Source organism: Panthera leo, chromosome A1, assembly GCF_018350215.1.
Source record: "Panthera leo isolate Ple1 chromosome A1, P.leo_Ple1_pat1.1, whole genome shotgun sequence".
Taxonomy (NCBI): Eukaryota; Metazoa; Chordata; class Mammalia; order Carnivora; family Felidae; genus Panthera; species Panthera leo.
The window spans coordinates 69,333,078-69,349,049 of NC_056679.1; the positions used below are offsets into that span (position 1 = coordinate 69,333,078).

General features: G+C 54.1%; 1 protein-coding gene across 3 annotated transcripts in view; it reads left to right on the top strand.

The window, feature by feature from the left end:
- FARP1 (FERM, ARH/RhoGEF and pleckstrin domain protein 1) overlaps nt 1–15,972 on the top strand; it is a 295,943-nt gene that overhangs the window by 277,643 nt on the left and 2,328 nt on the right. For all 3 annotated transcript variants that reach the window (XM_042929450.1, XM_042929458.1, XM_042929440.1), the window contains exons 18-26: nt 1,321–1,558; nt 4,568–4,698; nt 9,030–9,098; nt 9,296–9,385; nt 10,021–10,103; nt 10,179–10,291; nt 10,825–10,991; nt 14,636–14,743; nt 15,264–15,415. In XM_042929450.1, the coding sequence (XP_042785384.1) occupies nt 1,321–1,558; nt 4,568–4,698; nt 9,030–9,098; nt 9,296–9,385; nt 10,021–10,103; nt 10,179–10,291; nt 10,825–10,991; nt 14,636–14,743; nt 15,264–15,415 (1,151 nt within the window). The remainder of the gene's footprint in view (nt 1–1,320; nt 1,559–4,567; nt 4,699–9,029; nt 9,099–9,295; nt 9,386–10,020; nt 10,104–10,178; nt 10,292–10,824; nt 10,992–14,635; nt 14,744–15,263; nt 15,416–15,972) is intronic.

Sequence of the window (15,972 nt, forward strand, 5' to 3'; positions counted from 1 at the left end):
TTTTCCTGGTTTTTCCGTCCTGGATAACCAGCTGGTGGCGGCATCCATCCTCAGGTTACAGAATCATGGGGCGGCCCCACTTGAGGCAGGTGGTGTTGGGTTTCCACCTGGACTCACCGTGTTTCAGGCTCTTTGTGAAGCCTTTGGGGAGCGTGGAAATGTAGATGTGGGGTGGTCAGCACATGGACGGCAAGCCCACTCCCGGGAAGGAAGTCTTGAGGACAACTGCTGTTCTCTTGTCCTAGATGTTCTTGTGCCATCTTGTTACCCTTACCTGTAAGGTAAGGGAATCTACCCTTACCTTGCGATTCCCCACCTCCTGTAAGGACATAATTCCTCCTTTAATGCTCTATTCTCAAACCCTCTATCCTCTTACCCTCGTCAGTCTCTGCCACCAGCTATTACAGGAAGGGAATATTCAACAGCATGTGTTAAATATAGTAAAGCAGACTTTATTCAGGACCATTGGGACTGGGTAGGGTCCACTGCTGTGGGGGAGAGAGACTGGGCTCAACTCTGAATACAGCGTGGGCAAGCGGGGACTTCTAGCCAAGGGGCGGGGTGGGGGTCAGAGGATGGGAAGGTACAAAGAGGAAACATCGGGGATAAATCGGGTTCTGGCTGAACCAACCAGACAGGATTCTTTGCTGAAGGCAAGGTGATCGCACATCACCTGGGGATGGTAAGAGATGAGGAACCCAATGTCAAGGGTGGCCAGACGTCAAGGGCCGGGGGTTCCAGTTAGGCTTAGTGGGATTTTTGCTAAAACTGGCTTTTCATAAGGAAGCTCCCAGACCAGTCAAGGAGAAGCCTCAGGAGCCTGCAGAAAACATGGTCAAGTAAAGTATCTTTGTCAGACCCCCATAGAGTAGGCTCTGTGTCTAATTCTCACCCAGCGCTCCGGAATGGAGCAGGGCAGGTGGCTCATGGCAGATGCTTCCTTACCGAGAAGCAGAAGGGAGGCGTTCAATAGAAATGCGTAGCTGTAACTATATGACACCTATTGAATTGGCCCTGGGCTCTTCTGACATTTAGAAGGAAAGCACAGCCCCCTGAAGGAGCTCCTGTCTATTAATTCCCCTCAGTTTTGCCAGCCTCACCTCTAATATGGCATATACGTCTCCTATGCCAATTAAAACGCATAATGCTTCCCTAGAGGTTTTTTCTTCATCCCGAGAGCCTAACGGAAATAATGAAATCAATAGCAAATGGGAAAGCTCGAAGTAGAATGAAAGGAAGCCACGAAAGGCCAGGGTGATGTTCACTTCTGAGAGTCGGGCCCGGTGGAACGCGTGTGCGCTCGTGTCTCGCCCCCACCAGCAACTGGCGGCTCACCTGTGGAAGCACAGTGAAGCTTTGGAGGCGCTGGAGACGGGCATCAGGAGCTCGCGGCGGCTGGAGAGCCTGTGCAGAGACTTCGAGCTGCAGAAGGTGTGCTACCTGCCGCTCAACACCTTCCTCCTGCGCCCGCTGCACCGGCTCATGCACTACAAGCAGGTCCTGGAGCGCCTGTGCAAGCACCACCCGCCCAGCCACGCAGACTTCAGGGACTGCCGCGGTGAGCGAGGGGCGGGGCCTGCCGCAGGGAGCGAGGGGCGGGGCCTTGCGATCACGTGGTGGGGGGGGGGGCGCGTGCTGCTTTTTAGCACAGGGCCCAGCACTTTCTGTTACCTCTTGGTCTTTCCATAACGGAAGTGATAACGGTCATTAGGACCTCTCTCCTCCTTTGGTCCTGGGTAGTTTAGCGCAAAGAACCCTGGGGAAGGCCCACTTAGAGTCGGCTCCCCCACCCCCACTAGGAAGCATCCCTCTCCCTAGGTGGTTGAAACCTTTGACCCTCCTGGGATCAGCTACGGAAAACAGCCTGTAATAAGTGCTTCAGCTAATTACCGCTGGGCGTCTGTCATGTGCCAGTCACCTTAAGAAGCACCTCACCTGATTCATTCTCTCTCTCTATCTCCCCTTGCTCACTTGCTCTCTCTCTCTCTCAAAAACAAAAAGAAGAGCCTCACCTGTATTGACTCATAATTTTCACGACCAGCCTACAAAAGGCAGGGGTGAGCTCATTTTACATATAGAGGCTACTGAGACCAGAGAGGTTAAGGAACATGCCCAGAGTCACACAGCTAGAAAGCAAATGACTTGGAACCTAAACCCAGAGCCCACATGCTTGACCATCCTATCCTTCTGTCATGACGATATTACCCACTGTCACTCACTCAGCCCTGGGCCAGGTATCTTACCAATATTAACACCTTGACTCCTTTAATAACCAACAACTCCAACCACGATAAATATTGTTTCCCCACTTTACAGATAAGATACCTGGGCCACTGCTATCTCTCTCTTATTATAAACGCCTCCCATCTGTGTTCTCTTTTTCTAAATGCACCTCTTACTGTTTTGTTTAAAACCTGGGTAACACCAGATTCCCTCCGGCTACCGTCAAAACTTCCTGTTGCCCCTGAACAACATCGAGCACCTGCTGTGTATTGGGCATATGAAAGTGAATGATGCAGATGTGGCCCCCACGCATGGGACCCGCTGGTGGGCACAGAGGGGAAGACACCTGGACAGTGACTGCCCTGTGATTTGACCTGGCCTTCAGGGCTTAGGGGGAGCTCTCTGAGGGAAAGGATATCTTATCTTTACAGCTAAGGTATAAATAGGAGTTTTCCCAGTTGGGGGGAGGGTGTGCAGTATGAAGCTGGGAACGGCACGTACAGAGGTCCAAGGGGAACAGAGACTGTGGGAATACCCCAGAAAGTAGAAGTTCTGTATGGAACTCAGAGGGATAGCAGCAGAACTGAGACTGCCAAAGTAAGCAGACTCAGATCCCGCGGGGTCTCATAAACCCCAGAAGACCGCAGTCATGAGCAAAGGGAAGATAGGAAGGGCTTTAAGGAAGGAAATGGAGACGTGGGCTTGTTGCAGAAAGTCAATCCTTTGGTATGTAGGATATGTAGAGGAATCGTACAGGTTCATTTCTTAAAAGATAACCCCAGAGAAGTTTTGGTGAAATGATGAAGACATTGGCAGTTCACGGAAGGGGAGAGAAATGGCTGGTGACATGGTTTTGGTTTGTCACACATAGGTCGTTAGTCTTTAAGACCATGGTGCTTTGTGCCTCTGCACCTCGGTATAGTCTGTTCCTTCTGCTTGGAGTCGTTACTGCCACTACTCGCCCTCTCCTGGCACAGGGTTCCTCCTCCTAGGAGCCTGGAGGTTGCGCCTGACCCTCGAGGTCGGGTGACCCTCTCTACCCGCCTGCCTTGTCTTATATAGCAGTTGCCAGTTGGCCACACCCAGGTGGGAGGACTTAGAATTGTATGGCTGGATCAGCCAGAAAGGTGAAGGACATCTTTCATTCCACATGTACTGTCCTTGGTTGGCTTGCCCAGCTGGCATTTTACAGAACAATCCCGGTAAAAAAAAAAAAAAAGTCTGTCGTTGACAACTAAATGGAAAAAGCATCGGTTACCTAGCTTAAGACCTAAGGTAGCATGGTTGTGAAAAGGCTGGGGGAATATGTTTACTACTCTTGAGGGATGTAGTGTGTCAAGAGCCATTCTCGAGATGCCTCCCCATGAGCGCTCAGGGACCAGGGTGCCATCTTTTTCCTCTTAGAGCCTCCTCAGTACCCCCCCCCCCACCCCCACTAAGCATTCAGTGCCCAGTGACTGTTTATTGGACTAAGCTGGCCAGTAAATGTCTGAAGATTGAGCAAGTCCTGGGTTTTGTCACTAAGGCTGGGACAAGGCATTCTGTGATAAGCCGGGAAGAATTTAATTTGCATCCCCAGGGAGAAAGCAAGGATCACTTCCCTTCCAATGTTGAAGTGCTGGGGGCGAGGAGGTGTTTAGTGTTCTGAAGACTGGCGTTCAGTTGACAAGTATTGCTTGATGAAAATACCTAAATAGCTACTGTGGGTTTAGATGTCACCCAAATGTGTCCTAAGGGGACAGGAGCTCCTTTTCCAGATTAGATGCCTCCCAGTGTAGGGAAGACCCTCTCGTGAGTGCAAACTCCAGCTTCCTTTTGCTATCATTCTTCGCAACCGTCTTGGCAAAATGTGATTTCTGCAGAAGGAAGGACTGGGGTGTGCTGGAATGTTAGTTGCCCAGAAGCGTCACACTATCAAGGAGACTCTCACAGAAAGATCCCCTGTCTGCCCCAGATTTTTCTGTGGCCTCTCTATCCTCTCTGTCCTTCCCAGGTAACAGGAGGTGGATAGAAACTTGTGCCCTGAGGACAAAATTCTAGTTCGTATTCCACTGCGATCCCCTCTGTGCCAAGTGATTCCAGTGGAAAGACAGCTATCCACCACATAGCCACAAAGGGGCCATTTTCATTTCCAAGATGCTTTGGGGAAACTCAAGCAAATAAATTCATATTGCAAATTTTTATTTGTTAGAGATTTTTATTAGAAATAGCAGTGTTTTCCCCTAGAAGGACAGCCTCTATCTTAGGGCGGCTACTGGAGGATATCCCCCCCGGAAGTCTGATGGGAAAACAGACCCTCGTCCGCCATTAATGCTGCCATTTCCGGTTCTGTTCCCTTGGTCAGCTGCTCTGGCAGAGGTTACCGAAATGGTGGCACAGCTTCACGGTACGATGATCAAGATGGAGAATTTCCAGAAGCTGCATGAACTCAAGAAAGACTTGATTGGCATCGACAATCTTGTGATTCCGGGAAGGGTAAGTAAGCAAGCTGTTAGAGGTGAAGCCAGAAAGGCAATGTTTAAGTGACTTAAATGTGAACCTTTTGAATACGGGCTCTCCAGTTTAAGATCTCCCCCTTCTGAGTGAAGTGGCTTCCTTCCAGCTGTGAGACAGTTGGGACAACGCCTTGAACATGATGGCGTCACTATCACTCCCCAATTTTGGGTCAGAAGGAGATAAAGCAAGGCTATGACCTCCTTTTTCTCCTTCCTGGTTGATTTGCTAATTTACTTTTTCCCTACCGTATTCTGACAGGATTGGAGACATCTTATTTTACTTTTTTAAAGTTAGGTAAATGAAAACAGAAGCCAAGGAGCAATACTTGTTTAATTTTTTTTTTTACACTTATTTATTTTTGAGAGACAGAGCACGAGTTGGGGAGGGGCAGAGAGAAAGGGAGACACAGAATCCAAAGCAGGCTCCAGGCTCTGAGCAGATGTTCAACACAGAGCTCAACGTGGGGCTCAGACCCACAAACCGTGCGATCATGACCTGAGCCGAAGTCAGACACTAAACCGACTGAGGCACCCAGGCACCCCGAAAAATACTTTTTTAAAACAATCGGGTAGAATGGTGATACAAAGGCAGAGGAAAATCCGTGCACAAAAGCACATAAGTTCCGTATGTATGAAAAGAATTTTTAAAAGATGCAATTTTCTGTGCATAATATGATTTTAATTCAGAATTAAAATAACATTTTAGCCAAAACGTGATCCTAGGAGAGATGCACGTTCACTTAGGCCATTAACGTTCACCTACCCAGCACCCTTCATGAAACGTAGGCCACCCACAGTGAAGTGGGGCCTCGTGGGGCACACACGCTCCTTCCAGGCCGAGGGGGATGTGAAAACACATAGCAGCCTGCTTTCAGTTCTTTTCCCAGGAAACAATCATTGCCCAGGGATCAAAGATATTAGGGGGTACAACTTATCAACTCTCTCCATGGGATCTTTATCTCTAGGGCTCCCCCATTTCAAAGTTCACATCACCCAGGTTCCAGAGAAAATTTTAGCGTCTTTGATCTGCCTCGTATCTGCCTTAGTCTTCAGACAGGTGCCGTGTCCGGTTTGCCAGGGGCTTTCAGTCTTGTTCGACAGGCAGCTGCCCCAGAGACTTGAAGTCTGTAAGGCAGGGAAGATGAGGGAACCCCGTGTGTGTCTGGGTGTTTCTGCCAGGGAGCCTAATGACAAGACTGACCGGGAAACTGTTTGTGAAAGATTGTCAGAACAGGTGTATGTGGTAAATGCTGGGGGAGGAGGGGGCGGTGAAAGTGGGGATTTATTTCGGCTCTGCTGGTGAGAACATTCTCCCAGGCCTCAGCACACAATGACCACGTTTACCCATCCACGCAGAAGCCTTAGTAAAGGCCACTGGAATCGGTATGATTTTTTTCTTAACTTTGGATATTCTAAAATATATAGCTGGGGCACCTGGGTGGCTCAGTCGGTTGAGCGTCCGACTTCGGCTCAGGTCATGATCTCACGGTTTGTGGGTTCGAGCCCCATGTCAGGCTCTGAGCTGTCAGTACAGAGCTTGCTTTGGATTCCCTGTCTCCCTCTCTCTGCCCTCCCCTGCTCTCTTTCAAAAGTAAACAATTATTTTAAAAAGTATTTTTTAATAAATAGAGGTCATTATTGCTTATAAAGGTAACCACCTTATTTCCGTATTCTTGTGTTCATCAACCAGCCTCAAGTCAACTCTGAATGAAATGGGAAGGAGGGAGTCACAGGCCTTCAGGGGAACAAGTTCTAAAATGGGGTATCATTCCATGTACCAAAGCTAATTGATTATCATTAATTTAAATTACCAAAGAACCTAAGGGGTGGGGGGGAAGGCTCTGGTTTGTCTATAGGTAGAATTTTAAAAATTGAGATTTGAATGTGAGCACATAATTTTGGAGACGCCCCCTGGGCTACACGCAGTGGCAGTGTGATTCCTAGCTTGGCGTTCAGCGTAATCCTTGCTCACCCTCCTACAGGGGTCAGCCTGAGATTGCACCACGTCCAGGAGGGCAGGCGTTTTCCCTGAGACAGAAATGCCACAGCACTTTGGGCCTGAGTCAGCCCCCCCACCCCATAGAACAATGTGCTGTGGGCCGCCTTCCCGGTAGAGCAGCAGGGACTGGAGGGGTGGGGGTGGGGGGGCTTTGTTTGGTTAAAACTCACAGATGTGGACTGGATTTCCCTCCAGAAGGAAGCAGCTCGCTCTTAAGGACATTAGGGGCCTTTTCCCCCACCCTCTTCTGTGGTTTAAAAAAAATTCTAGGCGCGAGAACTTTTCCGTCTCCAGCCCCAGACACTGACGTCTGAGTCCACAGCCCTTCTGCTCCGTGCCGCTGAGGCCTGCCAGACATGCAGACGTGCTCCCTTGTCTTTTTTGCAGTGAGTGTCCCAGGCCACCCTGTGTTCCACACAGGCAACAGCTGAGCTCCCTCAAGATTTGTTGGGAGACACACGTGTTCCAAATGTGCGGCAGGAGAGCAGATTAGGGCCCCCATCCTGCTCTCACCGCCTTTCGGTGATGAAAGCGGCCCCCCAGATATCATCTCCTCGTATCGCCTTGTTGATGTCCGACAGCATCCATCCCGGGGTCCTGAAGGGATTTATTATGTGTTCCTTTGTTGGTCCCCAAAACACATCCGTTAAATTGTGGGCAGACACGGTCTTTGATCCACATTTCATAAAAAACAGAGCATTGAATCAGGCTGTGCAAAAGTCTATAGGATCAAAATGAGTTGGCCGAGTCCTTGGCTCAGTAGCTGCCGTGAGCACAGAGAAAGCTGCTGGCAGGTGCTCTAGAAATCTGTTGCTAAGTAACAAACTACTCCAGTACTTGGTGGCTGGAAACAACTTTTCAGTATATGTCATGGTTTTGTGAGTCAGCAGTTGGACAGGGTTCAGCCAGGTGATTCTTCTGCTCCCTGTGACATTGACGGGGGTCCCAGATGGGTTAGTCTGGAGGGTTCAAGGCAGACACCTGGCAGGGACCTCTGGAGGCTCAGCTGGGACCGTGCACCACAGAGCCCATCCATGAGAGGCCTTGCTGGCTGACCCTGCGTTCAGCGTGCTCCTTCTTCTATGTGCAGCTCAGGGCTCCGTGAGCAAGTGTTCCCAGGGACAAAGCGTAGGCCACATGTGGTTTTATGACCTAGTCTTGGAAGTCACATAGTGTCTGTTCCACACTCTGTTGGTCAGATCAGTCCCCAGCCCACCCATATCCAAGGGAAGGGGACAGAGACCCCGCCGGAAAAATGTTAACAGACCTGCAGCCACATTTTAGAAGCAACACTATGGAGAAGTTAGGCGGTTCCTTAATAAGTTAGCCATAGAATTTCCCCATGACCCAGCCATTCCGGTCCTCCATGTAGACCCAGAACTGACACGGGTGTTTAAACAAACACTTGAACGTGACTGTCCATCATCCCTCTGGTGAGCCTATAAACACAATGTGATATGTCCATATGACAAAATAGCCCCAGGAAGGAGGGAACTTCTGGTACATACTACAGTGTGGATGGAACTTGAAGACAGGAGAAGTGAATGAAGCCAGACACACAAAAGGTCACATATGACAAGATTCAGTTTACATGAAATATCCAAATAGGCAAATCCATAAAGAAAGAAGACAGATTGGTGGGAGCCAGGCGCTGGGGAAAGGGGAGAGGGAGAGTGACCACTGATCGGGCACGGGGTTTCCTCTTGGGTGATGAAAATTTCCCCACCTAGAGGAGTAGTGGGTATGCTGAGTGCATAAAGGTCACAAATGGTACATTTTATATGTATTTTATCACAATTTAAAAAATAGTTTTGTGGGGTTTTAAGTGCCCCAAATGACGCATGGCCTCTGGGGCTTATTAGTCTTGGGGGGAGGAGTTCCTGACACCCATTTGCTGCTTCTTGTTTGATCCCAGAACACAGTTCACTTGTTTCTAAGAACCAGAGCTGAGTCATGGAGCAGGTTCTCTGTCCCTTACTCTCCTGTGGCTCATCTATCTCCCCAGCCCCCTGCTGCCACTCTGTGGCCTCTGTCCCCTCCCCTCGCAGCTGGAAATCCGGGGCCTGGGGATTAAGGGCAGAGTCCCAGGCTCGCAAGGGGGCCTCTGAGCACTGCTTTCTCTTCGAGTGGAACTGACCGTCGTCCCTGCCTCGTGGGCTCCTGGGAAGCTCAGCACGGCATTCAGTAAACTGTAACCATGACCGCTATAGTTTGCACCGGGACGGGGACCCTGGCACGAGGCAGCCACAGTCTCCGTGTGGACGCAGGTGTGCGTGCTCCCAGCCGAGCCTCGGGGTCTGTTTCGTCCGCAGGAATTCATCCGCCTGGGCAGCCTCAGCAAGCTCTCCGGCAAGGGGCTCCAGCAACGCATGTTTTTCCTGGTGAGTGCTGATGGCCGTTGGTCGGGTCCCCGGGCTGACCCTGGGCCACCTGGGAGGAGGGAGGAGCCGCCTGCGCTGCTCAGACTGGAGCTGCCGAGACCAGGGAGTTGCCGGGGAGGTTCCGAAAACCTGCTCTGGGCACCTGCTGTTTCAGTGCGGCCCGCCCGTCTCATCCGCACTTGTCCTTGCTCCTCTAGTTCAACGACGTCTTGCTGTACACGAGCAGGGGGCTGACGGCCTCGAATCAGTTTAAAGTGCATGGGCAGCTCCCGCTGTACGGCATGACTGTGAGTATGCGCCATGGGCATGAGATCGGGGGCCCCTCCCTGCGGGCTGCAGGCAGTTCTCAGGCCCGATAACGGGAGCGGGAGCCCATAACGTGAGGCAGGCACCTTGGGCCTTGTTCGGGCTCCCCAAGAGGGGCTCAGGACATGGCTCATCCCGCATGCAGGATGCCTGCGTACATTTCTTCTACAATCAAGTGAGGAAGCGAGCTCACATGGCCATGAGGTCTGAATCTGCCTTTACTTCCTCTTGCCTGGCGCTGGGGGCCCTGAAAGACCATCCTCCCCATCCACATGGAAAGGCGGAGCCCCCGCCCAATCGAGCAGCCACCTGTCTTTCCCCAGACATGTGCCAGTGGACAAGTCTCCATGATCTGTGACCCTTGTTTGGCAGATGCAGATAGAATGCCAGTCTGCCCAGGATTATTTCCCTGGCTTAAACTCTCACTCCCCTCAGTGGTTGGATGAAAGGAAGTTTATGGGCTCAACCAAAAAAACAAAAAAAAACACTTTTGATGTTCCGAATGTGATTTTTCGGACATGGTTCCTCTGAGCTGTAGCCAGTTTAGCGAACGTTTGGAAATGCACCGCGTGTCCCCCTGCCTCTGGCAGTAACATTCTGCACACTCATCCCACAGATAGAGGAAAGCGAAGACGAGTGGGGTGTCCCCCACTGCCTGACCCTGCGGGGCCAGCGACAGTCCCTCGTCGTGGCGGCCAGGTAACTCCTGACCTCTCACCTACTTCTCCTTCCACCTGCTGTGGTCTGAAGACCTGACGTCTGCCTCTTCTTCAGCTCTAGATCCGAGATGGAAAAGTGGGTCGAGGATATACAAATGGCCATCGACTTGGCAGAGAAAAGCAGTGGCCCCACTCCCGAGTTCCTGGCCAGCAGCCCCCCCGACCACAGTGAGTGTGGAGGGAGAGGCTTCCCTGGTGCCCCCCCAGGCGCGTCACCTCCAGGCACTAGCCTCGGGGGAGTGCGGGGGACAGCTCTGGCTGATGGAGGGAGGGTATCCCGCTGCACTTAAAAATCACCCGACCAGGTGGGCTCCTATCTGTGGTTGACATTTGTGTTTAAAGCTAATAATCAAGGAACTTCCAGTTCCTAAGAGTAAAAAAGCCCCTCAGAACAGTGCGAGGGAGCAGGGAAGTCCTCTCTTCTGGGCCAGCACGGCGGCTCGTGGTCCAGAAGGTCCGCGTGCAGGGAGAGAACCCCAACCCCAGCGCTCAAGTGTGTTAGGGGCTCCCCGGCACGCACACCTGGGGTGGGACCCCGACAAGAGATGGCTGCTAACGTGGCTTCTTCTCTGGGGGCGCACGGGGCTCCCCAGGGGAGTGCCCCTGGCCGTCCAGTCCCACTCAGCACCAGGGAGGGTCCCCAAGGGGTCCTTTCCTGGCCAGCAGACGTCTGAAGCGCTGCCTTTCGCCGCCTCCCACAGAGTCCCCCGATGAGGCCGCGGTGGCCGACCAGGAGTCGGAGGACGACCTGAGCGCGTCGCGCACGTCGCTGGAGCGCCAGGCCCCGCACCGCGGCAACACCATGGTGCACGTGTGCTGGCACCGCAACACCAGCGTGTCCATGGTGGACTTCAGCGTCGCCGTGGAGGTACGGGCCGCCCGCGCGGTGCTCGCTCACTCTCGTTCTCCAGGCCGTCGCCGCGCCGTCCCTGCGCCGTCCCTCCTCTCGCAGAGCTGGCTGTGGGGCGGCCGCTATCCATGCGCACCGGCGCGTGGACAGAGGCCCCAGCGCGGGTGGGGTGCAGGTGTCGGGAACCCCCCGTCCCCCCAGGCAGGTGTCCAGGGAGGCAGTGGGGTCAGAAAGCTGGTGCCAGCCAGGGCCATGCGGGCCGCGGTTCACGGATGAAACCCTAGGACACAGCACACGGTCCCCTCCGATGCCGGGCTGCTGCCCCCAAACCTGCTTCCGGGGGTGCCATCTAGCAGAGGCGCCGGAGTATCTTGTTAAACCCGAAAACTGAATTCCCAAACGGACCTGGCCCGAGAAAATGTCCCGGGAGGCTGTGGGCCGAGAACGGCGGTTTGTTTTGCTTTTTGAAGCAACAGTGTTGGGAACGTGCCAAACCCTTCTTGATGGCTAGTCTGTGGGGACTGTCTGGGATTGTTCTCCAGAAGTGACCTTCACGGCTCCACAGAGCTGCTTTTGTGGAGTTCCCTGCCACAGAGAGTGTCCTGAAACCCGCGCCTGTCTGAACACATCCTCAAGAGGACACGTCCGAGGCCCAGGCCCTCCTGTTGGCTGGCAGCGGACGTCCCCTCTCCTTTGACCCCACAGGGCCAGACTTGGTCCTCCTGCCCGGCCCCCTTCCCACTGTGGGGCTGGAGAATTCTCCCCGGAGCGGGAAGGAATCGAGTCTGTCCAGCCGGTCCAGGGAAGCAGGCGGAGGTGCGTCACTGAGGGGTGGTCTTTGCGCCACTTTAGACGGACCTCCGCAGGGTGTGGGCAGAACGAAGTGTGGGAGGTTGGTAGGACTGGAGCCCCCTTTTTAAGCCCTAGAGGCACTTAGGCCGCTCAGGTGCAGCAGACACTGGAGTCAGGTGGGACCCGGACACGTCCTCAAGGCCAGCTCTTCCGGGTGACGGGCCTGCGCAGTCAGTCCCGTGTGCGTCATCAGGTGAGTGTACAGAACCCGGTCAGCAAAGCGGCCCTCAGGCCAGCCCCGCCCACCCTTGGCTGTTCGCAGTGCAGGAACTGAGAACGGGGTTGGACGTTTTTAAATGGCTACTACACGTATCTGATTTTGCCTGTCTGATGAGCCTCACTATACACCATCTGGCCCTTTGAGGAAGTCTGGCAGCCGCCACAGCCCCTGGGCGTGTGGGTTTAAGGAGCAGTAATGTGGGCTGAATACTCATGGAATTGGCTGGTCTGTTCCTCTGCAGGTGCCCCCGGCCTCACCACGGGCACATGGCATCAGTTTAGTGTCTGTGATGGGCCCCTTCGGTGCCAGGCACGTGCCGCCCCCCCACCCCCTTCTCCCAGGTCCTCTGATCCCGCTGGGTGATAGGGGCGGGGAGCAGGCAGTTCGTTCCCCTCCTGACGGTTGCTGAGCCCCATGCCCGGAACCTCTTCCCGTCCCATCTCCTGCAGGACCCGTGCAGGTGGAGACGTGTCCTGGGGACAGCTGGGGAAGGCAAGGTGTGCCCCCAGGGTTATGGGCAAGCCAGGAGCATGCGGGATAGGGGTGGTCCACGTAGGAAGGCCAGTGGAGCGTTCTCGTGTCCTAGACTGGAGTTGGCAGGTGCCGGAGGCCTGGGGAGGGGTGGGCAGTCTGGATGCAGGGGAGGACCAGGATGGAAGGGACAGCACTGACGGGGGATCTGTGGGGTGGGGGGTGGGGGGGTCTCTGTGGGCTTGCCGGGCTGCCAGAACGCATTGCCACGGACTGGTTAATGGGAAGTTCGTCCCTCGTGGTGCTGGAAGCTGAGGGAGGCTCCAGCCCCAGGAACGGCCAGAACTCCTTGGGTGTTTCTTGGCTGGTAGATGCATCACCCCTGCCTCCATCCCGCCTGGAGGTCTCCCCGGTGTGTGTTATAAAAAAGACGCCGGTTACCACATCAGGGCCCACCCTACCCCAGTACGACCTCATCTTCACCTTGACATCCACACACACCCTATTTCCAAATCAGGTCATGTCCACAGGTACCAGGGCTTTGGATTTGAACCTATCTTTGCAGGAGACACAATCCGGTCTGGAATAAAGACTGAGCAGTGATGTGAGCCAGGAAGAGGGCAGAGCAGAGGCCTTTCTTCCACTGGGGATTGGGGGAGTCCAGGAGAGGGGGCCACTGTGAAAGTGAGGAAACGGGGCGTCTGGGTCACGGATGTTGTCCTGCCCGGTAAAGGCAGCAGAAGGGGACTGGCCCACGATGGAGGCAGACCTGAGTCATCTGCCCCAGTGGGTTCAGCCTCTAGAGAGCAGTGTCAGAGAAAAGGTGGCAGAGTTTCGGGGCCGCGTGACCTGAGGAGACAGACGTGTACCCAAGTGAAGCCACGGGGAGAGGAGTTTGAGTGCAGTTCGTGACCACAGGGGCCACTAGGACAGCGGGGAGCTTTCAGAGAGTCTGAACGTGGCATGTTCCAGAAAGGTGGCCGTGGGAAGTTAGCACCTCCCCATGGACCTGCCTAGAATTGGGGCACGGCGTGTACACGTTGCAGGACCGGCGTTAGGAGATCTTCTGGACGCCAACAGCTGGAAGAACTAGGTTCAGTAGAAGGCAGGTGCGCTCCCTCCTTGCCTCCGGGTGACGTGTAATCATGTGTGATGCTCCCCAGTTCTGCCTGTAACTCCGAATACCCTGTGTTCTTGTCACTTTCTGCCCATGGCTGGATGGCAGCTGGATAGAGTGATGCGGGGGGGATGGGGAGCTCTATCGGGCACCCCTGCTGTTTGCAGTGTCCCCCTCGGGTCAGCTAAGTCTGGGGTGGGCTCTTTCCACCTCCTTTCACCCTGAGTCAGTCTCCCCATCAGACTGTGAGCCACTCGAGGGCAGAGACGTTTACACTTCTCTCTCTTGCTACCGCTGGGGACCTTGCTTATATAGGTCATTTAATGCTTTATAGGAAGAGTACTGGAGGGATAGAATAAAGCAGACTCAGGTATATTTATAAATTTTTCTTAAGTGTAGTAATTTGCCCGTTTGACACACAACTGTGGGACTGTGCCCAGCATCCTTTCCTGCTTTAGTCTCCCCAGTAACGAGCGGCGGGCCTTCTCCACCCGGGCCTCAGAGCTGGAGAGTTCGGGCAGGACGGCCGGCCGCGCAACGCCCCTCCGTACCCATGGTTACTCTTCCTTCAGCTCCGGGGAGTCACAGGCGGCCCCCTGCCAGGACACATTCCACTGCAGGCCAGCGTTCCCGCCAAGGCCACTAGATGGCGCACAAGGCCCGCCAGCACGTCACCCAGGGTGACGGATCCTTTCCCCGTCTCACCGAGGGACAGCAGGGCCAGTGGACGGAGCCTGATGTGCTCCTGCCGTATACCTGTGATGACAACCCCCATGAACACCTGAGGTCACAGCTGGGCATGGGAAGCAGTGCAAATCAACCCGTAACGGGGGCCAAGAATTAAATAAGGCTCCGAGAATCCACCCGCAGGGAGAACAGCTCTCCCTCAGTCACATTCGGGAAGCCCCGCCCAGGAGTCCCGCGGACCGCGAAGACCAGGCGGCGCGCTGCCGGCAAGGGCGCCCCCCACTCGTGCTCCTTACGTGCGTGCTTGTCTTTCAGAATCAGTTGTCCGGGAACCTGCTGAGAAAATTCAAAAACAGCAACGGGTGGCAGAAGCTGTGGGTGGTGTTCACGAACTTCTGCCTGTTCTTCTACAAGTCCCACCAGGTAAGTACCACATGGGACAGTGGGGACAGTACACCTGCCGGGGGGCCGGCCTTCCTCTGGAAGGGAGAACGATGGGGCCCTTGAGCCACCCGCCCGGGCATGGAGGGAGGGACACGGTGTGTGAGAAGGGGTCTGGCCCTGCGCCGTGGCCCGGAGAGCCTCAGTTCTAACTGGTCTGACCTCCATCTGCAGCAATCCGGCCGAAGCCTGGTTGGTTGAGCGAGGGAGGGGGGAAGACTTCACTGAAGGTTCCTGCATGGCTCGGTCGGTTGGGGGCCCCACCCTGAACTGGGAGATCCTGACTGGAGCCAAAATCATGAGTTCGAGCCCTGCATTGGGCTCTGCACTGACAATATGGAGCCTGCTGGGGATTCTCTATCTGCCTCTTTCAAAATCAGTAAAATGGAAAAAAAAAAAAAAAAAGCTTATGAAGGCGCAGGGTCCCACTAGCTGGCCTGCGAGGAAGGCAGTCACCGCTCAGGCCCAAGCACCTGCAGCCCCTTCTGTTGCCTCTGTCCAGGACCATCACCCCCTGGCAAGCCTGCCTCTGCTCGGCTACTCACTCACCATTCCCTCTGAGTCTGAGGACATCCACAAAGACTACGTGTTCAAGCTGCATTTCAAGTCTCACGTGTACTACTTCAGGGCCGAAAGCGAGTACACGTTTGAAAGGTAATGACGCTTCCTTCCGCACAGGCGGCCGCAGGAAAAGGCCACCCTCTCCTGAGCCACGGGGCTTCTCCCACGTGAGCCAAGTGGACGAGGTTTATAGCAGCAGGCACTCCCTGCCCACCGCAGGCCTGGGCATTTACTCACTTCCAAAATGTCCCTGACCTTTGGTGGGGGCAGGGCAGGCCGTCCCCTTTGCCTAACATCATATCCACTTCTGTTTTCATAGAAGTAAAACTGAGACTTCCTTGGGTAGTAACATCAGTCCTTAGTCTGTACCGTGTCAGGGCCACACATGGTGCGCTTTTAAATATCTAGCAAGCGTGTTGTTTTAGTCTCTGGAGTATTGAGTCAGAATATGCCAGACTGTGCTAGGGCCGGAAGACCACTCGAGGAAAGAAGAAATCCTAATGTTTCTCAGGGTTACCTTCTTAGACTAGCACGTGGTGTAAGGAGGCCCAGGAGCCACAATCCTCAGACTTTTCCCAAAATTTCAGGTAGGAATTCTGGGCCCCCAGGAATGGCATCCTGCCACTTGGGCAGGTGGTAGGGTCCTCGGG